The sequence below is a fragment of the Ochotona curzoniae genome, unplaced genomic scaffold, assembly GCF_017591425.1.
Source record: "Ochotona curzoniae isolate NIBS_2020 unplaced genomic scaffold, NIBS_Ocur_1.0 contig_883, whole genome shotgun sequence".
Classification (NCBI taxonomy): domain Eukaryota; kingdom Metazoa; phylum Chordata; class Mammalia; order Lagomorpha; family Ochotonidae; genus Ochotona; species Ochotona curzoniae.
In genome coordinates, this window is record NW_024466599.1 from 36,612,588 (window position 1) to 36,638,926 (window position 26,339).

General features: G+C 40.4%; 2 protein-coding genes across 14 annotated transcripts in view; both read left to right on the forward strand.

Annotated features, from left to right (window-relative positions):
- The window catches only part of TIA1 (TIA1 cytotoxic granule associated RNA binding protein), a 39,217-nt gene extending 17,145 nt beyond the window's left edge, over positions 1 to 22,072 (forward strand). For 4 of the 12 annotated variants that reach the window (XM_040993259.1, XM_040993260.1, XM_040993262.1 and 1 more), the window contains exons 3-12: positions 942 to 1,040; positions 1,522 to 1,576; positions 2,949 to 3,036; positions 6,172 to 6,247; positions 12,646 to 12,754; positions 13,138 to 13,233; positions 13,352 to 13,436; positions 15,296 to 15,419; positions 17,410 to 17,555; positions 18,749 to 22,072. In XM_040993259.1, the coding sequence (XP_040849193.1) occupies positions 942 to 1,040; positions 1,522 to 1,576; positions 2,949 to 3,036; positions 6,172 to 6,247; positions 12,646 to 12,754; positions 13,138 to 13,233; positions 13,352 to 13,436; positions 15,296 to 15,419; positions 17,410 to 17,555; positions 18,749 to 18,875 (1,005 nt within the window). In that variant the 3' untranslated portion in view covers positions 18,876 to 22,072. Of the gene's footprint in view, positions 1 to 941; positions 1,041 to 1,521; positions 1,577 to 1,748; positions 1,782 to 2,948; positions 3,037 to 5,398; positions 5,688 to 6,171; positions 6,248 to 12,645; positions 12,755 to 13,137; positions 13,234 to 13,351; positions 13,437 to 15,295; positions 15,420 to 17,409; positions 17,556 to 18,748 lie in introns of those variants that run through there. The other 8 variants (XM_040993255.1, XM_040993257.1, XM_040993256.1 and 5 more) reach the window with 5 other exon arrangements.
- A 2,659-nt stretch (positions 22,073 to 24,731) lies between these two features.
- The window catches only part of CUNH2orf42 (chromosome unknown C2orf42 homolog), a 36,541-nt gene continuing 34,933 nt past the window's right edge, over positions 24,732 to 26,339 (forward strand). Inside the window, exon 1 of one of the 2 annotated variants that reach the window (XM_040993267.1) lies at positions 24,732 to 25,164. The gene's annotated coding sequence lies outside the window, so the exon portion shown is untranslated. The remainder of the gene's footprint in view (positions 25,165 to 26,339) is intronic. The other variant, XM_040993268.1, reaches the window with a different exon arrangement.

Here is a 26,339-nt window from a genome sequence, read left to right on the forward strand (position 1 = left end):
TAAATACATCTTTTTTTAAAACAGATGTATTTATTTTTATTGAAAAGGCACATATACAGAGAGAAAGAGAGAGAGGAAGATCTTCCGTCTGCTGATTCACTCCCCCAACTGGCTGCAACAGCTGGTGCTGTGCCAGTCTGAAGACAGAAGCCTCCTCCAGATCTCCTACACGGGTGCAGGGTCCCAAGGCTTTGGGTCATCCTCACTGTTTTTCCAGGCCACATGCAGGGAGCTAAAAGGGAAGTGGAGTGGCTGGGGTATGTACCAATGTCCATATGGGATCCCAGTGGATGCAAGGCGAGGATTTAGCCACTAGGCTATAGCGCTGGACCCTGTTGAGGAAATTTGTGAAGTGAACCGTTAAGTGGAAGATTTTTTTTTATTTCTCTGCCATTTTATATAGTATTGAAATATTAATATATATATGTAGTTAAAAATTAACTCTTTAAAAGGTCCACATCGCGAATTAACCATGGTTTTCTTTTACTCTGAGTGTCAGACACATTAAAGAAATATGTGCATTTGTCAATGTAAGAAAGTAACATATAAAAGAGCAAGGGTAGAAATCAAAGCAAAATTGTAGACATGTTTAGTTGAACTGAACTTGTGTAGTTGAAAGAAATGGCTGTATGTGTAAGGTGATGGTGGGAAACGGCGTAATCAGTATTTATAGCTCTATCACCATGTAGGAGACTTTTCGAAAGCTCTAGTTTAAATTACAGAAGCATCATGTACCCTTATAAAGAAGACAGCTTTCTAGAAAATGTTTGTTTTCCAGGGTTTGTTTATTATATTATCTAAAAGGGGACTTGTGGAATATTCCCTTCATCCTCCATAGCCTGGTAGCAGAGATGCGTCGAACTTAGCTTTACAAATCTAGATGATTGTAAGATAGTGGAAGAATATAGCTTCACGAAGGTTTTGTGGTTCTTCTCCAACAGACAGCTGGGAACGATCCCTATTGTTTCGTGGAGTTCCATGAGCATCGCCACGCAGCTGCAGCGCTGGCTGCTATGAATGGGCGGAAGATAATGGGTAAGGTAAGCTGTCGTGATTAAAGGAGGTGACTTGCCCTGGGAAATGTAAACTCTATATGGCCTCATTTCCTCTTGGAAGCATTAAATTCACCCATTAATCAGATTTCATTTTGAGAAGGTGAGAAAAGGCATGCAGAGGCAGAGTGCAGCCATTTCTCTGTCCAGGGAGCCTAGTAGATGGTAGACACTGTTACTCAAACTTGGATGGAGTGTCTACAACTCTGGATGCTAATGGGGAAGAATAAAAGGGAAAATTTTTCCTGATATTTAGGTGAGAAAGTGTAATTGAATGTTAACAGAAGCATCTAGAAATAAGGATTTGTCAACATTTGCTTAAGTGTAGCAAAGCTGAGCTTTGGACCTTTTGCATTGGCAGTCCCTTGAATGGTTCATCTCAAACATAGACTTTCCTGTGTGTGCATCGATGCAAATCTGATATTGAGCATTATTTGCATAAAGTGTAAATGTAGAAACATTTTTTTAGGAAGTCAAAGTGAATTGGGCAACGACCCCCAGCAGTCAAAAGAAAGATACAAGCAGTAAGTATACTTTATACTGTCTGGACATTTGTTTTTATTATACTCATTAGTTTTACTGTAAAGCATATAAACATCATACATATTTGCAGTAATGTTTTGATCGTTATCCTAAGATATGATTGAATGTGTTTGTGTTAATAAATTTAAGAACAAATCTAATCTTTGTCATCAGGTAGTACCGTTGTCAGCACACAGCGTTCACAAGGTAATTGTATCTTCTTAAACATAAAATGAAATATCTTGAAAGGGCATTCACTAACCACCTGACATGTTTGTGTTGATGTTGCGGGGAGGGAGAGGGAAGTGGTAATGTTTCTATTTGTCTTGGCAGCATTTCGCCCTTCTGCCCAGTGTTGAGCAAATGTGGCTTGTCCACTGCTTTGGTACTAGTTCAAGTGCTGTGCCTTCGGTAGCAGTTGATGCCTTAGAAATACTTTTACCATCTAAAGGGCAAGATACCCTGCCTCCTTGAGATCTCCATCTGGGCTTCATATCCAGATCTTCCAAGGGCTTGAATTACTCCTGAGACTGTCTCCCTAAGAGCAGCAAATGTGTTGTTTAAGTTCTGCCAGAAAGGGGTAACTTTCCAAATACACTTTGTCAAAAACTGATATATATGTGTCTATTTTAAAGTGTTGATCCAATCGTTTTCCATTTTTACAAGAATTGTCTCTTTTTAAAACTTGCAATATGGGACGGTTATTTCTCTCCATTGCTTTTTGACGGTTTTGACATAAAGTGAAGGGATTACTGTTTTCATTCTGTTGCCTTCAGTCTTAGTTCACTTGCACATGGATTCTCATAACTGAATGGTGTAATGTCTGGGCAACCAAAACTGTTGGCTTTTGAGAAAACTGTCAAATACTTTAACATCAAACTGTTGCAATGCAAGGTATTTCTTTGATTGTTCTTCGCAAACTGTGGTTACTAAGTGTGTCTCATGTTTAGCTTCAGTAAATTGTCTTAACTGAGGCAAATATAGTCTGTATAACCCACAACACCACTATTTTATTTTAAATTATGAAGTGTTACTATAGTGGTGAACTGAAAAAAAGTAAGCTACTATTAGAATGGTAATTATTACATTATTTTGTGTGTGGAACTGAAGTTTGTTTATTCTTAGTTCTTAGGCCATTGTAAAGATCGACTTATCACCAGCAATATTAAGTGTCAGTTCCAGCTAGATATAGAAATAGTTTTAGGAGATTCTTTTCTATTTGCTACTTGATTCGTTGTGTTAAAATTCATTGATAATTTATATAGATATAGGCTAGTGTTTTATTTATACTTCATTATAAACCATAAGTTGTTTTAATACTTAAATTCTAAAGTTTTATTTTTCTTTTCACTTCCCCTTCCTTCTCCTTATAAGATCATTTCCATGTCTTTGTTGGTGATCTCAGCCCAGAAATTACAACTGAAGATATAAAAGCTGCTTTCGCCCCATTTGGAAGAATATCGTAAGTAACAAAAAATAAAATGTTTTTAGTTAAAAAAATAATCATATGTAATTTGAAAATAATTTTATTGTTAATTTTGTACACTGATTTTAACACTTGGATGTATTATGTTTAGAAATCACTTGAGAAGTTCAGGTCCAAAAATTATTTTTTTATTGATTAATAGATCTTTGGTCCACTTAGGCATTTGTAATGCTTTTAAAAGTAGTATTAGCTTTTAAGAGACAAATTTTGCATTAAGTAATTCCCGTTTCTTGCATAAATTTCTTGCTAATTTAGTGGTAATCTGGTAAACTGGGGCTATGACTAAGGAATTTAGATCAGGTGGGCACTTATACTATGCATTTTGTGTCAATGTAGTTTAACAAAAAGAACATAACAATTCAACCTGTTAGAAATCAGTTCGTGTTATTTTTTTAGGTATCCAACCCATCTCTCATTTTTAACTGTTAACAAAATACTAGTGTCTTATAGTATTTTTTGTGAAGCACTGTCTTGCTTGCATTTGTTATTAATCATACATTTTAGGCCCATTTTAACTATCTCACCAAGATACCACTCATCATAGTTGAACTTTAATATTTTGGAAGCACACCATATTGAAGTAAGAACAAGAAGTTGCTTAAAATTCCTAGCAGTAAGCGTTGAATTTAGAAAAAAAATTTTTAGGGTTTCTGGTTGCTTTGTTATTGTTCCAGCTAGTAGAGTAGTAAAATGAAATGGCCAGCTATGGTTTGGTTGGAACAGGCAGGAGGGATGAGAAGGAGAGGATGCTGGAAGGTGAAAGTCCTTAGCATTGGGAAGGGATCTTGGGGCTGTAGTCCATTGGTAAGAGAATGACAATGTGTTGTGACTAAAGAATGGCCAACTTAGAAGGCATTCACAAAATTACTGTTTACAAGTAGATCAGGTATATGACATTTTTTTTTATATTTGATAACTGATTAGGAGAGTAAAGTTTTAAATGTTGGAGTGTTTTTACTGTTCTAAAATCTTAACAGTGGTGAACTTTCTTTTAAGAAAATAACCTGACAATTCAAAATTAAACCAACCAAACAAACGAAAAAAAAGAAAGAAGGAAAGAAAGAAAAAAGAAAATACCTGACAAGGGGAGCATTAAATTTCGGCCTCTCAAAGGCTCTATAAATCTCTGTTCAGATTTTTGGATGTTTTTATTGTGGTGTGAAGAATCATAAATTTCATCCTGTTTTCAGAGTAGTCACAGTGTGTGCAGATTAAGTGGCAATTTTAGTAAATACTTGAAAGTATCTCTTTTTTTTTGAAGTATCTTTTTGGAAACATGGGACTTTAGTTTGGGATTAAACAAGATCATTTCAGCATTGCTGAGTTTTAAGTAAATCTGTCAGATGTTAGGAGTTCCATGACTTTTTAGTTGTGGATTAGTAGTCTCTGCAACATCTGTTGATGTCGTGTTTGTAGTCTGTAGATTTTCTGATTGTCCCCCATTGTTACACACACTGGTTTTCTTTGTAAAGCCTTTAGGTATTTTCAGTTACTGTACAAGAGGACTTTTAAGAGTTTACAGAAAAGTAGAACTTAAAGATACTTTTTTTTTTAACTGCAAAATATGTTTGAAGTTCATTTATAATTTTTTCATTATACACATTTTCCAGTAAGTTTTAAAAGACTCCTCTTGTAATGTTTGAGCTTTAGGCTCTGCATAGTATTAGCTTTCCAGTATTTAAGAGAACCATTTGGCAGTTAGTAGCATATTTCTGTTGATGTTCTTAAAGGTGTTGTGTTAATCTAGGGGATGGAGGATTCTTGGGATACTCAGTTACTTTCTTAGAAAATTCCTAGAAAAGTGTTTGATTTGTGGAAGGTATAAAATAAATGATGATATATTAAGATATTTAGTGTACAAATATGCTTTCCCTCATTTACACCTATAAATCTTTTCTATTGCTTGAGTTTAGAGTGCTGTAGTAACTGTTGGTAGACCGAATCCATCACCAAATTAAATGCATGTGTACCATACAGATAACTGGAGTGTCTTTACATACTGAAAGTGATTTACATTAGTTTTCCTTTTTCCCACCACCTCTTTGTCATTTTGACCTGAACACTTAATAAATCACTCCTAAATTGATCTAAAATGTGTTTGTATATAATCCAATTAATATGAAATTTACATTGCATGGCTTTTTGACTTTTGTTGTAAAAGTGGCTGTTCTTATTCATGTGTCCTGAGGGAACAAGCATTGTAACATAGCTGGATAACTTAAAAACAGATTGCCTATGAAGCAAAATTTCAGTCCAATTTTTTGAGGTATGGAGTTTTAGCTGACATGGCTGCGTTTTTAACTCAATCTCAAATAATAGGGCTCTGGTTATTTTGCAGAGTGTCTCTGAAGAATGGACAGAATTGCCCTGGCTAACTACAAGCTACGGTTCACAGTGGATAAATGTTGGCGTGCTTTTTTACTTTCTGACTTTTTAAAATTTTGCTTTTATATCTTGTAGTTTGCAATCAATCTTAATATAAATGAATGCTGTTAAGAAATTCCATGTAAAATCTTTTCTTGTATAGTTTAAAACTATAGTGTGTGCTAGAATTTATCTCCAATGATTTAACTTGAAAATGTCAAGTTCTCAAAATTTACCCTAGTCCAAAAAAGGGAATATAAAACTGATATGAGAAAATGAAATAATCAGTTTAGGAAATATATGCCTTTTTAAATCTTTTTAGTTTTCAGTTATCTATTTTGTTTTTAGTACTTAGGTGGAGTACTCATGATATCAAATCTCAAATTGTAAATTGCATGGTTAAAGAAAGCCATTTATTTAATGTGACTATGACCCTTATATGGGATAATTCATTTGAATAGCTGCTTTTACCATGCTTATTCTTTAAAGCTTTAAAAAACATTTGAAGTGGGAGGCACTTTCAGTACAACATACATATATTTAGGAAGTTAATGATTTGCATGTTTATAAAATTAAGCCTCATTTGCTGATAAATGATAAGTTTGATAGAATAAAAAGGGTGAATTTTCATTAAAGGCTCACTTTAATGAAGGTGAAGGAACATGAAATGAGTTGTTTGAAATTCTGTTTTATATCCAGAAGACAATTTACAAACCTAAATAAGCTTGTGATTGTTTCTGTTTTCAGAGACGCCCGAGTGGTAAAAGACATGACAACAGGAAAATCTAAGGGATATGGCTTTGTCTCCTTTTTCAACAAATGGGTGAGCTCAATCAGAAGCGCCTGTGTAGTGCTGGAAGAGTCAAGAATGGAAGCTGAGTTCATTTGTCGCCTTCCTTTCATCTGCCCTTTGCTCGTGTCACTGAGAGTTGGCACCCATCCTGGGGGATTCTTATTTGGTTATTTATTCAACATTTGTTTCTTAGCATCTGATATGTGCAAGGTGCTAATTTTCAGACTATAGAAAATAGAAATGCTTAAATTATTCACCAAAGGTGGTTGTTGATGATCCTATTTGTGGATATAATTCATCATTTCCTTTTATAGTTCCATATTAATTTAAAAGTAGGTACTGAAACTCTCCGGTGGGAACTTTTTAATGTTTTGAAAGTTTCTCATTTTTGTCTTTTAGTTCTTTGAGGATTTATGAACACTAGTTTGCATTGGCTTGAAATTTCTGGTTCCTACTGGATAAAAGAATAGTGCAGTACTAATTATGGAAAGATTTCTACTGTGTATTGTTAGGTAAAGGGTTAGTTTGTGTATGAAGGAAGAGAGAAATTATTAGGAGTATATGTTTCTCTGAAAGAGCTAAACAAGAACCCTGGATAGCATTTCCTGTTTGGTGGTATAGATCACAAGAACTAGACAGATGGAATTTAGAGAAGAAAGCTTCTTGCTACTTTTTTTTTCTTTAGGGATTTATTTAATTGAAAATCAGTTCCAGCAAGAGATGGAGGGACAGAGCTATCTTCCATCCCCTGCCTCATTCCCCAAATAGCCACAGCGGCTGAGACTGGTTCATACCAAAACCAGGAGCCTGGAGCTTCTTCCAGGTCTGCCGGGTGGGTGTTGGGGCCCAAGCATGTGACCTCTCCTCTGCTGGATATAAATAGAGAGCTGGATTAAAACTGAAGCAGCCTGGACACAAACCAGTACCCATATGGGATGCTGATGTATCAGGTGGTGGTTTTACATGCTATACCACAACACTGGCTCCTATATTGTACTTTTTGAAAAATGCTTGTTTATTTGAAAGGTAGAACAGGTGCCACCATTGTGATACAGCAGGTAAGGATGTATCCTATAACCCCAGCATCTTTTTTTTTTTATTTTGAATTATGTGGTACATTTTTGTATAGACTGGGATTCCCCCCCAAACTCTCACCCCCTCCGTCATATTTTCTCATTTTGTTACAATAGTGTAGTCCTTCATAAGGAATCATAATTCTATCAGTCTCTTATTTAAGGGTACCCCGACATCGTTGGTACAGGCAATGTCAGACATTCCAGCATCCCATTGTCCACACATGTCCAACAGTTTCATTGGGAATCCATCTTTTGTCTGGAAGCAGGGATGCATGTTCCATGCCCCAAATCTGTGTATGATAGACTCCAGTACGCCATCACTATACATTACATAAGTGAGAAGCCATGAAACAAGGTCAACAACCAGTATGAGTTAGAACAGCCGCATCAACAACAACAACAACATCAACAACAAATTACAGCACCTTGAAAAAATAACGTGCCACTGAGTAACCAACACATGAGTGACAAAAAGGAAACACAGAAGTCTCTTGGGAAAAATGATGCTATCGAATAATTCATGAGCACGTGATGAATTCGACTAGAGAAAAGAGATTATTGGGAAGGAACCAAACTGAAATAAAAACATCAAAATACATGGGATACAGCCAAAAAAGCAAACAAACAATCAAAAACAGTATGGATTGGACTATTGGAGTTAAACTTTCCATGTTGGCTTCCTTATATAAGAGAGAGTATATGGTATTTGTTCTTTTGTGATTGATTCATTTCACTGAGCATAATGGTCTCTAGTTGGGACCACAAAAACCCAGCATCCTATATGGGAAGTTGGATCTTCTCTGCTGTTATTAAACAGTATAGTTTTTTCAGAAAAGTAGAAAAATAACCTATAAAATAGTTTTATAATCACAGTTTGAGTTCCTTAGAGAATTGATTGGCAGATGTTTTTTGTTTTGTTTTGTTTGTTTGTTGTTTTGCTTTGTTTTGATTGGCAGGTTTTTACAAGGCTTTTAGTGCCACTTGGTTAGTAGGTTGGGAGTTTTGACTGGACTCGGAACCCTTTTATCCATTTAAAGTTTTCTGGTGAGGCAGGTTAAGCCACCACATAAGATGCTAACATTCCATGTGAATGCCAGTTTAAGCTCCTGATGTTCCACTTCTGATCCTGCTTTCTGAAAATGGGCTGGGCGAGTGACAGAAAGTGGACCAAGCTCTTGGCTCCCTGCCACCCACAGAGAAGATCCAGAAGAAGCTCCTGACTCTGGATAGCCAGCCCAGCCAGGCCAGCCTGGCCTGACCTTTGTGTCCATGGGAAGATCGAACCAGAGGATGGGAGACCTCTAATAGTATCTGTCCCTCTCTCTCTCTAACTCTGCTTTTCAAAATAAATAAATACTTAAAATGGTTATGTAATATAGACTTCTACTATGTAAAACTCGATATTGGGGGGCTGGCATCAGTTGGTTCAATTAGCTAAAACCTCCAGCTCAAAGTGCCGGCATCCCATAGGGGTGCCAGTTTATGTCTCAGCTGCTCCACTTCTCATCCAGCTCTCTGCCAGTGTCCTGGGAAAGCAGTCGAGCATGGCCCAAAGCCATGGAACTCTACCCCTGCATGGGAGACTGGAAGAAGCTCCTGGCTTCAGATTGCCTTACTCTGGCATTGTGGCCAGTTGAGGAGTGAAGCAGCAGATAGAAGATCTTTCTCTGCTTTTCTCTATAACTCTGCCTTTTCAATAAAAATAACTAAATCTTAAAAAAAATGAAGCTCAAGATTAAATACATATTTATTAGAGTTATTTCTGATAACTCTCGGGCTGTTTACTGTGCCCTCCTCCCACTCACAGATCCCCGGTTCTGTTGGCTCTTACTTTAGGTTTTGTCTTCTGCTGCACTGCTCCTAGACTGGCTTGTAACGTTTTCTTTGTCTGGAATATTACAGCAATCTCATGAAGAGCCTTCTTTTTACTACCCACATTCCAAAACCATTTTCTTTTTAGCACTAAATAGATATGAATTAGACTGTAACCTCTTATTTTTATTATTTTTTTAAATATTGTTTACATAGTTGAGAGGGGTACATGCTTATGTGGGCCTCTGATTAGGTTGGGCAGGGTCAAGCTATGGAGGAAGTTGAGTGAGATAAATGTTGAATATTTTTTTCCTCCAGTGTCCCACAGGGGAAGAAGGGGAGAGGGCTGCTCTTTGCTGTCAAACTCCATCAGCACCCAGGATGGAGGACGGTCATTTGATGACGCCTTAGAGACCCAAGAATGGGGAATGGCGTTTAGAGGGTATTACTTCAGTAATTTTGATAGTTTTGAGATGTTTTTGGCTTCGTTGCTCCAGGGTTGAGAAAACTTTCTCAAGGTCTGTTGGTTGACCGACTCGCCCTAGTATACCCACTAAGTCAGGAATATGCTGCTAGCTTGGCCAGAAGAATTGTCCAACCTGTTCAGCTTTCCATCCTCTGATGAGGTACTCTACGTTCCTGGCTGGCCTAAGTGGGCTGGCCATCCTGTGCTCTGTGTGCATCTGGGCATGCTGTTCACTGCATGGGCATCAGCAACTGAGGAAGAGGCCCGATCCTGATACATGCACTCCAAGGACAGCCCATTCATCCTGTGATTTTTTTTCTGTGGCCAGGATCTGAGTCCAGTGATCTAGTTGGAGAGTTCCCCCAAGAAACCTTGCTTGGGTGACATCAGACTTGACTCTTTTTTTTTTTTATAGATTTATTTTTATTATGTTTTTATTGGAAAGGCGGATATACAGAGAGGAGAGACAGAGAGGAAGATCTTCCGTCGATGATTCACTCCCCAAGTGAGCTCAAAGGCCGATGCTATGCCGATCCGAAGCCAGGAGCCTCTTCCGGGTCTCCCACGTGGGTGCAGGGTCCCAAAGCTTTGGGCCATCCTCGACTGCTTTCACGGGCCACAGGCAGGGAGCTGGAAGGGAAGCGGGGCTGCCGGGATAGAACTGGCGCCCATATGGGATCCCGGGCATGCAAGGCGAGGACCTTAACCACTGCGCCACCGCGCCAGACCCCAGACGTGACTATTTTGTGTGCCAACCAGGTCTGTCACTTTCACCAGACAATGTAGCTGCCTCGTTAGTTCCATCTCAGCCCCATATCTTACATGAATGGACAGGTGTTGGGGCCTCGACCCAGCCAGCCTATCGCAGATCTGCTCACGTATACCAGTGGGTGCTGCGGCTTATCTGGGGGCACCCCCCATGGCCTACCTCTAGCCCGTTTTTGCATATGCCAGCTTCTGCTTCAGCCTAGGCCTGCCCAGCCCACAACTCATCTGGTTATCATCACATTCATGAGTGCTGCGGCTGTCTAATCCTAGCCAGCCCCCAGCCCACATGCACGCTGACAGGTACAACTGCCTTGTCCAGCCTGGCCCACCCCCTATCCTCATTCTCATGCTCACCAGCGATAGATACTGCCTAGCAGAGGAGTGCCTGCAGTTCTCGTGCCATGCATGCTCCCGGTCCTGGATCAGTGCCAGGGGCACTGAGGTCCAGGCTGACTTGACTTACTTCCAGTTTTGGCACTTGCCAGCTGGTGAAACTGCTTAACCTGGCTGGCCTGCACCCATTCTGAAGACGATGACAGTCTTCCTTAATATCTTCCCATTGCATTCTTTGGCATTCTTCCTTTTTGCCCTCTAGATTCCACTAAAACTGTTCTTTCACACTCCTCAGATGTATACCAAACGCTTTTCTTGCCTTGACACACTCTGCAATGCTTGTTCATCTTCTGGAACTTTGTTTCCCATAGTTTTGGATTGGGTAGCTTCTGTGCCTCTCATTCTCAGCTCAAATGTCATTTCAGAAAGAACTTCCCTATTTCTGCTATCCAAATATGTCCTCATGCCCGTGTTCCCCGCCTCAGCATTTTGTTTCAGTTATGGGGCTGAACACAATTCATCATTGCTTCGTTGATCGAAAAACAGTTGACCCCTGTGTAGCAGTGTGCTTCTTTACGGTGTATCCCCTCCTTAAGCTGGTGTCTACACCATGGCCATGGGCCAGGATTTATGAATGAATGAGAAGCCAAAAACAATCACTAATAACTTTGGTGAATTGTGTAAAATAACATTTTCATTCCTAACAGTCTGAGTTGTTTCATGAACTTTTTTTTTATTTTGTTTTATTTATTTGAAAGGTAGAGTTACAGAGAGAAGAAAAGGAGAGAGAGAGAGAGAGAGAGAGAGAGAGAGAGAGAGAGAGAGAAAATCTTCCATGCACCGGTTCACTCCCCCAATGGCCACAACAACCAGGCTAGGTCAGGCTGAAAGCAGGAGTTTCATTCTTGTCTCCCACATGGGTGCAGTGGCCCAGGACTTCATCTTCTGTTACCTTCCCAGGCACATTAGCAGGAAACTAGGTTGAAAGTGAAGATGGGACTAAAACCAGCAGCCATATGGGGATGCTGACATTGCGGAAAATAGCTTAATCCATTAAGCCACAACTTTAGCTCCTTCATGAACTTTATGAAAGCCACTTCATTAGGGCTTTTGGGCTCATGAGTTTTTCACATGATTGGCATTCCCAGAGTCTGCTATCCAAATAAAATAAAGATGTCTTCATTCATTTGTTAAGTCACTGTTGGGATTCTGACATTCCATATCAAGTGTTGACTTCCAGTCCCAGCGATTCTGCTTCGGGTCTGCCTTTCTATTAATGCACATTCTGGCAAGCAACAGCAATGGCTTAGACATGGGAGTCCTTGCTGCACACAGGAAATCCAGACTGAGCTCTGGCCTCTTGGTTTTAACCTACGCATGCCGGGCTGTTGTTATAGGCGTTTCTAAGGAGTGAAACAGTGGATAGAACATTCTTCCCATCTTTCTCTTGTCGCTTCATATTAAATGAAAATAAATAAATAAAAATTGTTTTTAAAAAGGAAACAATCAGCATTTTTGGCATGGCATGTTAAGCCTCCCTCTACCTGCAACAGTGGGATCTCTTATAGCTGCCAGTTCCACTCCTAGCTGCTGCACTTCTTGTCCAGCTCCCCGCTAATACACCAGGGAAAGCAGCAGGGCATTGCCCACATGCTTGAGCTCCTGCCGCTCACATGGAGACCCAGAAGAAGCTCCTGACCTCAGCTTGAGCAAACCCTAACTGTTGAGGCAGTCTGAAAACTGAACCAGCTATGGAAGATTCTAAATCTCATTCTCTTAACTTTACCTTTCAGATAAATTAAAAAAAAAATTGTTTTTTTTTTTAAAGAAAAGGTAAGTAACCACTGCATTTTGGGAAAGCTGTCTTATAAGGCATTTTCACTTATGAAAAACATGAGATTTCTGCTACTGCTGAAAATTCTCCAAACACCAACTGATGATGGCTTTTTTGTCCTTTCTGATGTTTGGAACAGGATGCTGAAAATGCCATTCAACAGATGGGTGGCCAGTGGCTTGGTGGAAGACAAATCAGAACTAACTGGGCAACCCGAAAGCCTCCAGCTCCAAAGAGTACATATGAGTGTAGGTGTATTGGAGAAGAACAGGAAATGTGGAATTGTGGAGAAAAATACACTAGATTTTAAATGTTAGAGCTGTTCCCGGAGACTTGATGCAAAATAGATGAGAAGCAAATCAAGACTACTGTTCAAAAATGTACTTAGTTTTCATTTTTGTAATTATATTATTTCTAATGTCAAGTCTCCTGTTAAGTAGAGAATATTGGGTGATGTTTTAGACATTTTTGGGGGAGGGTTGCTCTTGAACCCAAATGTACTATGTGTTATATATAGATTCTGATGACAGTAAATATTATTCTTATTTAAAGTAGTATAGTCGATGCCTTTTTTCTCTTTCTGGACATTTTACTTAATGCATTAAAACTAGAAAACTTTTTCTCTCCCCAGCAAATGCCAAACAGTTATCATATGATGAGGTTGTAAGCCAGTCTAGCCCAAGCAACTGCACAGTCTACTGTGGAGGTGTTACTTCTGGGCTAACAGGTATGACAGTTCTATTGGATGGCATCTGGAAGGCATTTTGTAAACAGAGAACCTTAACATGTGAAGTCTATATATGTATTTCATGTGGTTTCTTTCATTCTTGTTTTTTATCCAACAGAACAACTAATGCGTCAGACTTTTTCACCATTTGGACAAATAATGGAAATACGAGTCTTTCCAGATAAAGGATACTCATTTATTCGGTAGGGCTAATGTTTCTTCTTCTTTTTCTTTCCCCAAAACAATTTTTTTTCCCAAAATAACTTTTTAAAAAACATATGTCTTCATATTAGTTGGAAGTCATAGTTACAGAGAAAGAGGAAGAGACTGAGAGAAAGATCTTCCATCTGCTGGTTCACTGCCGAAATGGCCACAAATGCCTGGAGCTAAGCTGATTGGAAGCTTCTTCTAGGACTCCCCCACAGGTGTCTCGGCTCAAAGACTTGGATCATCCTCCGCTGCTTTCTTAGGGCACAAGCAGGGAGCTATATGAGAACTGGAACAGCTGGGACATGAACTAGCACGCATATGGGATGCTGTTGTCACAGATGGAGGATTAGCTTACTATGCCATTGCTCTACCTACCCCAACTCCTCAATAACTTGAATTTTTAATTTTATAATTCCCTTTAAAATCATCATAGATGTAAGGAAATGAACATTTCTCTGATATGTAGCTTTTTTTTTTCTTATAACTCCTTCCAACAACAACAAAAAAAAAACAGTGAGACACATGCTCTCTTAAAACAAGTTTTAGTCTGGTACTGTAGCCTAGTAGCTGAAGTCCTTGCCTGGCATGTACCAGAATCCCATATAGGGGTTCCAGTTCATGTCCAGGCTGATTCACTTCCCTTCCAGCTCCCTGATTGTGGCCTGGGAAAGCAGCAGAGGATGGTCCAAAGCCTTGGGACTGCACTTGTATAGGAGACCTGGAAGAAGCTCCTGGTTCCTGGCTTCAGATCAGTTCAGGTCTGACCATTGCGCTACTTTGGCAGTAAACCAGTGAATGGAAGATCTCTCTCCTTCACTCTGTAAAAATCTCTCTTTCCAATAAAAGTAAATAAATCTCCAGCTGTTGTGGTCACTTGGGGAGTGAATCATGGGATGGAAGGTCTTCCTTTGTGTCTCTCCTCCTCTCTGTATGTCTGACTTTGCAATAAAAATAATTTTATTTTTAGATTTTATTTTATTTTTATTGCAAGTGACCACAATGGCTGGTGCTACACTGATCCAAAGCCAGGAGCTAGGAACTTCCTCCAGATCTCCCACATGAGTTCAGGGTCCCAAGGCTTTGGGCCGTCCTCAACTACTTTCCCAGGCCACAAGCAGGGAGCTGGATGGGAAGTGGAGCTGTTGGGATCAGAACCGGCACCCATATGGGATCCCAGCGCATTCAAGGAGAAGTCTTTAACCTCTAGGCTATCATGCTGGGCCCAGAAAGAAATAAATCTTTAAAATAAATAAATAGATCTTTTTTTAAAAGTTTCTATAGAATTGTAAGATTTAAAAGAAATGAATTGTAAGATCTTTGAGCAAAAAATAGCAAAGAAAATATGCCATTTCAGGTAGGGATGAAGGAGAAGGGGAGGAAGGAATTACTATGCCTACCAAACTGTATTATGTATAATAATAAGAAAAAAAAGGAAAATGTCTCACTTTTAATTGATTTTATTTATTTATGTACTTGAGAAAGTAACATAGAGAGGGATGCAAAGAGATCTTCCATCTGCTGTTTCACTCCCCAGATAACCATAACAGTCAGCGCTGGGCCAGGTCAAAAACCAAGAGTCTGTGGCTTAATCCAGGGTCTTCCATACGTGCGCATGGGCTGTCTGCTGCTGCTTTTTCGGGTGCAGCAACAGGTGGCTAGATTGGAAGAGGAGTAGCCAGGTTTAAAACAGCAGCCACGTGTGATGCCAGCATTGCAAGCGATAGCCTAGGTGCTTCCCCAGAACACCAGCACTCTGTATTGATTCTTATATATAGACTACCTGTTTTATCTCAGGCTTACTTAGATTTTCAAAAATAAATTTTATTCATAAATGCTCTTTTGTTTTCAATAGGTTCAACTCCCATGAAAGTGCAGCACATGCAATTGTTTCTGTTAATGGTACCTCCATTGAAGGTCATGTTGTGAAATGCTACTGGGGCAAAGAAACTCTTGACGTAGTAAATCCTGTGCAACAGGTGAGAAGGTCTTTATGGGAAGGGGATTGCTGGGATGATATTGAGATTATTTTTAAAAACTTACTTATTTTTATTTGAAAGGCAGATTACAGAGAGAAGGAGAAACCGAGAGAGAGAGAGAGAGATCTTCTTCCACTGGTTCACTCCCCAAATAGCCACCAGAACCAGAGCTGAGTGATCCAAAGCCAGGAGCCAGGATCCTCTTCTGGGTCTTCCTGTGGGTGCAAGGTCCCACTGCTTTCCCAGGCCACACGCAGGGAGTTGGATGGGAAGTGGAGCAGCCAGGACATGAACGAGCGCCCATATGGGATGTCAGTGGTTACAGAGGGAGAACTAGCTGGTTGAGTCTGATCCCCTGAAATTATTTTAATATAAGGTTTATTAATAATCCTTTTCTGATTCTTAGTTCAAGTGATAATATATAAGGGTTCTTCATTCATGTATTATATATTATAGTTCCAAAGTGGTGATCATGGATTTTTTTTTTAATTTATTTCTTTTTATTACAAAGTCAGATATACAGAGAGGAGGAGAGACAGAGAGGAAGATGTTCCATCCGATGATTCACTCCCCAGGTGAGCTCAACGGCCGGTTTTGTGCCAATCCGGAGCCAGGAGTCAGGAACCTCCTCCAGGTCTCCCACACGGGTGCAGGATCCCAAAGCTTTGGGCTGTTCTCGACTGCTTTCCCAGGCCTCAAGCAGGGAGCTGGATGGGAAGTGGAGCTGCCGGGACTAGATCCGGCACTCATATAGGATCTCAGCACATTCAAGGCGAGGACTTGAGTTGCTAGGCCAAGCCTCCGAGCCCGATCATGGATGTCAATGGGGACATGAGGAGCGTGACTATCTCAGTTGCTTCATGCTCTTACAGTGGATTTTAAAATACTATGGCAAGGGCCCGGCGGGGTGGCGCAGTGGTTAGGGTCCTCGCCTTGCACGCCCGGGATCCCATATGGGCGCTGGTTCTAATCCCTGCGGCCCCTCTTCCCATCCAGCTCCCCGCTTGTGGCCCGTGAAAGCAGTTGAGGACGGCCCAAAAGTTTGGGACCCTGCACCCGCGCGTTGCGCTCACTTTGGGAGTGAATCATCAGATGGAAGATCTTCCTCTCTGTCTCTCCTCTATGTATATCCGCCTTTCCAATAAAAATAAAATAAATCTAAAAAAAAAAAAAAATACTATGGCAAACCTGCCAGGAAGTTAGGTCTTTTCGATATTTGTTAAATTTATTCACATAGTATTTGAAGGACTTGCAAGTATGTTTGACTTGAAACAGAAAAAAATAATAATAAAGCTTCAAATAAACATATAGTCATGGCATTTTCTCCGAGATGCAGCTGCCTTTTGTTTTCCCAGGCAGCGGTAGTGGCTCAGATTTGATCCCACCAAGATTTTTATTGAGAGTTTGTAAATAGAACTCCAAAATGGGAGTAAGAAAATCCCAAAGTACAGGTTTCTTAACTTAACCTGTATATAGGAATAAGTAATTTTTCCTTTCTTGGGACTTCAAGCATTTTCTAATTTTGTTTTAATTTTGTTCACACAGTTGAGAGGGATGAGGAATAAGTAATCTTTATAAGCAGTTTACCAGAGAAATGTGCCCAGTTAAATCTTTACTACCATGTCATTACCTGACGCTTTACAGAAGCTGCCGCTCAGTGGCTGGCGTCTTGGCCCTGCAGCAGCCTTCTGCTCTGCTCCAGCCATTGATGCCATGGGGGGAGTGAATCAGCAGGTGGAAGATCTTTCTCTGTCACTCCTTCTCTCTGTATATCTGACTGTCCAATGAAAATAAGTATTTTTAAAGACTCTGCCATTCTGAGCATCATTAGAGTCCACAAGAAATAATACCTCACTTGTCCTCTTTTTTAGCAGTTATTTACTAAACTCTTGTTTATCCTGTCAGTTTAATTGCAATGAGTGTTAGTGAGACTGTATATACCAACAATTCCAATGAATACTGAAAGATCTATTGTCCTTTTATTTAATAGCAGAATCAGATTGGATATCCACAAGCTTATGGCCAGTGGGGCCAGTGGTATGGAAATGCGCAACAGATTGGCCAGTATATGCCTAATGGCTGGCAAGTACCTGCGTATGGGATGTATGGCCAGGCATGGAACCAGCAGGGGTTTAAGTAAGCATATTTCCTCTTTTCCTTACTGCCATTTGAAACTGCTATAAGAAAGTTGAATTTATAGTTTTAAATATCTCTTTCAAATTTTGCCTAGAATTTGTTGCCTTGAATTGCATCAGTCATAACTTTTAATAATGCTTGAAAATGGATCAACCTATTTTTTTTTTAAAGAAAATAAGAGCTTAATAATTGTTAAAGCTTTTGTGTGGCTAATGTGATTTAGCCATGCTCAGGTACAATATATTGATGCTATTTTGTGTGGGGTGTTTTTTGTTTGTTTTTCTGAATCAAAGGATTTATTTGTATATTACAATATTATATATCAAACTCCCTTATATACCTTAACTTATAACTTTGTTTTTCATTTAAATTATTGGAGGGAAAATTAAAATTTTCAGTTTAAAAAGAATTGTATTTGTAATGGTGAGAAAATGTTTTTTGAGTAACATAAATGCTTTTATTGTGCCAAATAAGCAGATTTCTTTCAGGTAGTGAGTGGTTGAAGTTAAGGCCCACTCAGACTGCGGTAGGCATTTTCCTCTGTCAGATGGGAGATGGGTTTTTCTGAATTACAGGTGAAGGATACAATTTTTTTAAGACTACATTTTTCAAAATTTTATGTTTAAGATTTATTTATTTATTTGAAAGGCAAAGGAACAGAGAGAAGGAGTAACAGATTTTCCATCCACTGTCTCACTCCCAAAATGACCACAATGGCTAGATCTGGGCCAATCCAAAGCCTTGGGCCTGGAACTTCTTCCAGACCTTCCCTTGGTTTCAGGGGCCTAAGCACTTGGACTATCTTCTGCTGCTTTCCCAGACACATTAGTAGGAAGCTGGATCAGAAATGGAGCAGCTAGGACGTGGAGCAGCACCTGAATGCAATGTTGAAGCTACAGGAGGCTGGCTTTAGCGCTATACCACAACCCTGACCTCAAGGATATCTTTTTTTTTTTTTTAACCTGTAATTACTAGTGAGATGAAAATGCATACATTAAACTTTAAGATTGCTTGCTTTTAAGAAAAGAAAATATTGCTTTTACTTTGGGCTTGCCTAAAGTAAGTTACTTTTACATTGGGATTTTCAGGATTTAGTTCCCCTTCCCCAGTGTGTAGATTTGTTTTTGCTGTATGTTGTTTTAATCCATGCATCTCCCCTCCCCTCTGCTTCTTGCCTTCATGTCCTCCTCCAGCCAGACGCCATCTTCTGCACCGTGGATGGGACCAAATTATGGCATGCAGCCGCCTCCAGGCCAGAACGGCAGCATGCTCCCCAGTCAGCCTGCCGGGTACCGAGTGGCGGGGTATGAGACCCAGTGAGAAAAGACTCCAGGAACTCAAGTGGCTTGAGCTACAGGGAGTGTAGGAAAGCCGTTGTTTACTTAAAAGATTTATCAAATCAGCCAGTGCAAATGTCAGATACAATGTATTTATTTAAAAGATTCATTTTTTTAAATCATGAAATTACTTATCATCCACATTGTTTTAAAAAGAAACAAGATGCTGGATGTCTACCAACTTTTGCCTTCATTACCTTTTTTGATAAAGTTTCTCAGATCCTTGTTTCAAATACAAATGCAGGGATTGCTGCCACTTTTTAAAATGAAGAGGCAGAAAATTGCACAATGTTGAATTTTCCTCCACTAAAGTAGTATGCAGTTCTAGTTTGCATTCCTGATATGATTTAAAACATGTAAGATAAAGATGCAAAAAAACAGAAAAACCAAAACTGTGCGGAGTCTGGAAGATCTTTGCCATCTTCAGCTTATGCACAATTCTGTTCTAGGTTAAAAAAAGAAAAAATATTGTTTGAGCTATCCCATTTCCACTGCTATCCCCTTGGGAGTTTTTAACTATAAATTATTAGTTTACATCTTTTTTGTATCTACATTTTTTTTTCACATATTTGTCTTGCCTTATTAAATTTCAGTAAAATATACTGAAACAGAAAACAATGATGTTCACTTAGATTGACTACTTTTCTCAGAGGGATTGATAATTGCATTCGTCTTGTTTTATATGAGAAGGTGCCTCAAGAATTTCCTGTTGGGTTTGTTTAAAAGGATTTTTATCTTCTGTGTACTGGGAATTGTAAGAACAAAAACTTATTACTAAAGAAAAATCTCTGAACTGTGATAAGTTCTTATGCCATGTTAATTTCATGTGTCAACTTCTACATTTACATGTATTGTCTTATTGTGTAAAATGTTTTAGCAAGTTAATACTTTGCACAGGTAGCAAACTTTGTACGTCATTTCCTTGTTAAAGGCATCATGCAGATTTGACATGAGATTGGTAAGGTTTTCAGCTGTTTTGCATGTGAACATCAAATACATACTTTGATAGTCTTTGAATACAAAATCATCTGCTCTTGTTTTTATGTAAAGACAGAATATGCTTGTTTGCCATTTTCTAATTTGATTTACTTTTTAAAAAGAGTAAATCAACTTAATTTTAATATGTACAAACGATAGCTGTGAAACTGTAGAACATCTTTTTGTCAGGCTTGGGGTCCACTGTGAACTCCAATATTAGCCTGGAAGACCAGCCAGGCAAAGCATTTTTTTTTAAGTGTACAGAGGCCAAAACACTGAAGGAAAAAAATGCGAAAAGGAATAAACAAATAACAACCACAGCAAAAAACACAAACCTTAAAATCCTACCTCCTTAAACAGTCTTGAGAGAAGAGAAGCCTCAGTGCAATCATCATTTGGATGGTTTTGGTACCTGCTCTCCTAGAGTTCCAATTTTGTATTTTGCTTTTTTTTTTTTTTGGTGCTCCAAGCATTAAGACTGGAGCATTGTTCACATTGTTCTCATCTTGAAGTTTCTAGTACATTTCAGAGTTTCTTAGAAAAGTTGTTGGGAGATTGGGTTTGGTTTTGTTTTTAGTGAAAGTTATCAACCTCCCTCTTTGACCCCCCCAAAAGGAAGGGTCAATATTTGGTGTCTCCTCAGACCTTCTAGAGCTCCAGGCATTTTACTGAGGACTAGAAAAGGCCTGTGGCCTCTTGCATTTCCTGGCCTGCACCTTGCAGGTAGGAGCACAGCATCGCACTGGGCTAAGCCAATAACCCAGTCTTACCATGTCTATCAGAGCCTGGGCAGGACAGCTGCACACTCTGTCCCCTAGAGCTCATTCTATGCAGTTGTACTGATGTCTCATGAAGTCACTGTGTATTTTTAAGTGTTGATACATTAAAAAAAATTGTTTTATGGAAGATGAGTGAATTTTATACATACTTGGAAATTGTATTTCCTTGTTAACTTCTACAGATCAGGGCATGTAACCAAAAGCAGCTTAAATACTCAAAAACAGCAAGAAAGAAGGAAATCAGGAAACTATTTTTAGACACTTCTAGCTTATGTTTTCATTTGAGGACCTTTACTGTTTTTCTCTTCTTAAACAAAAACAAAAACAAACAAATAAAGCCCACAGTTTTTTTCCTGTACATCTCATGGACTGCAGGGTAAATTGTTGGAGTATAAATAACTAATCAAAATGAAAGTATGGTTTGCTTTGATTTGGACTCTCTAACATAGCCACAGTTTTTATTAGCCGGGATGTTTTCTTATTGCACAAACCTTACAATGAACTTTGACTACTTTTTTGAGAAGGACATAGTAGTACTGACCATGAAAAGGTTACTACTGAACAAACTCACATTGCAGGAACATTGTGGACTTTGGTTTAAAGTTCTGTTAAGATAAACCAAAGGTTTTTCAGTCGAAAAGTCAAACTGATATCAGAAATCAGGAAAGAAAATCAGAGTTCCTAAGCCAATCTTTCCCTGCAGTGTGCATTCAGCGTTGACTTACTGCTACTGTAAAGAACTTGACTTGATTCACATTTAATGAGTCATTCATCCAGTGTTCTTTACCCTGTTTGCATATTAAAGTTCCTTTATGTTTTATATAACCTGTGGTATCTTCTTGCAGTGATTATTGTGTGTGAATTTTTTGGTCTAGTTACATTGTTATATTCAGTTAGATATTTATTGATTTTTTTTTTCTATCTTATTCTGGAAACTGCTATTTGCCTTGGTTAACTATTTAATAGGACAAAGGATTAGCTTGATGAACCCAGGGTCTCATTTTTCTTACTCATATTATATCTCTGTTTAAAATGAGATTCACAGTCTAGTTTTTATTTTCCTGTTTTGTCCATGTTTGTGTGTGTGAGTGTGTGTGTGTGTGTGTGTGTGTGTGTGTTTAAGTCTGTTCCATTTGATAGGGCAGGTAATACAAATGGAATTGCACCTGCCATGAGAGTTAGGTATAGATAACATAGGGTGCTTCTGAGATAACAGTTGAACTAGAAAAGCAAAATATATTTAAAAAAAATTTTTAAAGCAGAAGCTTTTTAATAAGAGTGATGATTTCCAAAAATACCTGCTTTGTAGTGAGTTATTACATTTTATTCCAATTATTACATTTTGATTGTTTAGAGTTTGCAGCACAGACCTCCAAAACCACAGATTTTAAGAGCCTTAATAAAATGTCTAAATCTATTTCAACTGAATAAGATTTCTACTAATTATATAGGAAGTATTATTAATTAAATAAGAATGAAATACAATTCTTCATTTGTGGACTGCTTAATATGGTTATAGGTTAGAAGGAATTAACTGTGAAATCTATAGATATCAACAGTAGCATACCTTAAGAGAAAGGGAGGCGCAGGGACTGCTATTGCTTGTCAGCCCATTTAAGATGGGTGGCCAGATGGCTAAACCTGTGTGCCCCCCTGGCTTCAGAAGTGAAGTTTTTATCATGGTTGACATAGTAGTTACACTACAGCCTTTAACGTTGGAGGCCAACATTATTCCAATAAGATTTTGACTTTTTTAATCGGTTTTGCCATATGGAAAATAAGGATGAAATACAAATGTGAATGCTGGATAATGAGATCCTTAGCTCCTTTTTTCTCCAGCTCAAGAATATCTAATGCCAAAGTGATACCCACCAGGCAGGTTGTCAGAAGATCTTTGGGTGAAAAAATTAAATGGCTCCCAGGAGAAAAGAGGCCAAATGTCCACAGATCCCTTCCAGATAGGTTTTCAATGCTTACCTTCTGTATAGGAATAGCCAAATGTTGCCAGGAGCCAGAAAAAAACTTTTAGCTCTAATCAAAAATCAGTGCTCAAGAATTTGAAAATTTCCAAGAACCATATCCTCTGTAAGAGTAGACACAGTATTCATGAAATTAAAGCAGGATGCTTGTAAAGAATCCAGTTAAGATTTAAAATATGAATGAATTCAGTGAGAATGTTAAAAGATAAGACATTTCTCTCTTTAGGAGAGAAATCAAAAATGCAAAGAAAAAGTGGAGTTGATCAAGAAGTTTGATGAAAAACCTGTCAGACTACAGGAAGAGAACTAAGAAAAAAATGAGTAGGAACTTTTTTTTAAGATTTATTCATTTTTATTATAAAATCACATATACAGAGAGAAGGAGATATACAGAAAGATCTTCCACCTGCTGGTTCATTCCCCAAGCAATGGCCAGAGCTACGCCAATCCGAGGCTAGGAGCCAGGAACCTCTTCTGGGTCTCCCACGTGGGTTCAGGGTCCCAAGGCTTTGGGCCATCCTCGACTGCTTTCCCAGGCCACAAGCAGGGAGCTGGATGGAAAGTGGAGCACTGTCACACACAAACTGATGCTCATACGGTGTCCCAGATTGCAGGAGGAGGATTATCCAATTGAACCATTGTGCTGCTCCCAAAAATATAAACATTTCAAAGGAGAAAAACCTATCTGAAACAAGATCATTCAGCCCTTTCTGTAGCTGTCAGGGTGTTACTCAGGAGCAATGCATCTGTCTGTGAATTATGTGGATTTGTTTTTAAGTAAATCACGAGCTTATCTTCTTAATTGCTTCAAGTATTTAACAAAGAGCAATGCTAATGAATATTGTAGGCAGGATGTAAACAAAAACAATTTTTGTAATTTGTAATCATTTCCAATCTGAGGTGTGCATTTTACTTGGGACAAACTGGTAAGGAATCAAAACATCTGCGTCTTGTCCCCACCAGAGCACACACACACATCGCCCTGTCACATGACTGCTAGCAAGTCCAGGTGAACAGTCCTTTATCCCCAGAGCAAGCTCAAAACATGGGATCTACCCTGTAAAACCCAGGAACACACGCAAAGAATGAAGCCCCAGTGAGTGGCCAACTGATGTCCTTGAGGGGCTGCAGCCTCTGCTGGGCTGCTTTGCTGAGCTTTCCCATGACAAGGGCCCATCCAGTTACCACAACAGGTGTCGGAGAGAAGGAGCACAAAAGCTCTTGCTCGGTACTTAAGGTTTTTTGCTTTTTATGTTATCTGAAAGGCAAAGTTCGAGAGACAAAGGGATCTTCCCATTCACTGGTTCATCCCACAGATGGCTGCAATAGCAGGGGCTTGGGCTGGGCCAGGCTGCAATCTGGAGCCAGGAACTCCACCCTGGTCTCCCCTATGGGTGCAAAGGCCCAAGGACCTGCATCTTCTTGCAAAGCTTTCCCCAGGCTGTGAACTGGAAGGTGGGAGGTGGACAGGAAGTGGACCATTCAAGACTCACAGGGGATGCTGGCTGTGGCTTAACTTGCTGCACCACAGTGCTGTCCCTCCCCACCCCCACCCTGGCTACTCAGAGGTTGTCGTGCATATTGCAGGATCTTTAGCAATATTCATGGTCTCCACTCACTAGATGCGAGTAGAGCACTTCCACTTAAAAAAAAAAAAAAAATTAGACTGCTTTTTGAGCCTGCTGGCTGAAGTCCTCGCCTTGCATGCACCGGGATTCCATATGGACACCAGTTCATGCCCTGGCTGCTCCACTTCCCTTCCAACCCCTAATTGTGGTCTGGGAAGACAGAAGGGGATGGCCTAAAGCCTTGAGACCCTGCACCCATGGGGGAGACTTGGAAAGGTTCCTGCTTCCTGGCTTCAGATCAGCTTAACTCCAGCTGTTGCAGTCACTTGGGAAGTTAACCAGCGGATTAAAGATCTTTCTCTCTGTATCTTGCCTTTCCAATAAAAATAATCTTTAAAAAATTATATATATACAGTTATAGAAACTGCTTTAACCCAGCAGTTTGTGTTTATAAATCAGGCATACAAAACACAGTATTATCAGAATTCTTTCTAAAAATTCTCTTTAATTCATACACACACACACACACACACACACACACACATACACACGCGTGCACAGTTTGGTGGGCAAGACTTTGAAGCAATTGCTAAGTCCCAGCCAACATCTGTTAACGTAGCAAATCCGGGAGGTTTTTACCTGAATTATTAGTGAAACTAATGTCTTCCATACCAGCCAGGTCGGCCAAAAGTGACCCAGCAACAGACTAGCCCTGAGCCACAGATTGTCCAGGTGAACATGGGTTTTGCCCCACACCCTCGCAAGCCTCCCTAAGAAGAAAAACTACAACTCCCATCAGACAGCGCGAGCCGGGGGCCTGCCGCGCGTGGGCGTCTCTGACCAATGACGACTGTCGTTACAGCGAACATTTTGGCCGCATTTGTAAAAGGCCGCGGCAGGCGAAGAGAGAAGAGGTGAGGGCGGTCATCAGCGGAGGGGTCTCGGGGCCCGCGGGGGGGCGCAGGCAGGTAAGGGGGCTGTGACGAGAGAGGATTCCTGGGCGGCTGCGGGACGGTGGGTGTAGAACTGGGAATCCCAGAGCAGAGTGTTTCTACGGAGTAGGGTGCCGGCAAGGTGATGCTTCTCTTCGGGCCTACTCGGGACCGGAAGTGAGCGGCTGCTCGGGGAGGATGCCGGGAAGCGGGTCCCGGGAGCTGTGTCTCCCGGCGAGTCCGTCCCGGAAGCCGGGCGGAGAGGGACGCGTGGTTGTGTGGCCTGACGCCCCCGGCGTGCGTGTTCGAGGTCCCGGTGGCCGTTTCCCCTTCTTTCCCGGGCAGACGTTGCCGTTGCCGCTTCCTTGTGCGACGACAGGGAATCCAGCAAATCCCAAACTCGAAAGAGTCAGACACCTGCCGGCTCTGATGATTTCGTCAAACCGTCTCCACAGGGGCGAAATCAGGGTGGCGAGAGTGATGACCCGTCGACAAGGCTTGGCACGGAGGACGCTCAGCTGGCTCCATTGTTTGCTCGCGGTGCTGGTTCTCTTGCCCACAGTGTGCTTCGCAGGCGTTCTACCCTCCCCTCCGGGCCGGGAAGGTGTCCAAGGGAACGGTGCCCGGACCCAGAACCCCCGCTCTGGAGCGAGGCTGAGCTCGCTCCCCTGGCACCCTCCCGCTCAGTGCTCCCTGGGCGTTGTTTGAGTTGTGGCGATCGTGCAAACATGGGTATGTGCTTTCTGTGTCGGATCCTACAGTACAAACGAAGCCATCAGCTCAGTGGCGCGGAAACGGAGGCGTTCCCCATGTGCCTCGCTGTTTCCAGCACCGGGACTGTTAACATCTAACAGAGAAAGTACCACATCTGTTTCCGTTTCACAATACATCTCGACACTTGTTCCTTATCTGTACACATAAACCCTCTTTTTTTTTTTTTTTTCCTTAACGTTTTGTTGTGTGTTTAGTCACTTTTGACCAGCTGTGAGTTTGCATCTTCATGTGCGTGTATGGACAGCTTTCACAGTCGGGGTCCTGTTGGACCAGGCGCACACAGGTGAAGCTGGAAGGCATAGCATCTTAGAACCGAGTTGGCTAGGACAGCGTTTAACCTGCTCTGCGTGGGAGAGGCTGTGGCGGCCCCCGCTGCCACCGAGTGTCGAGGTCTCTTTCTGCACATCTCCCTCTTCACACTGATGGCTTGCACAGTT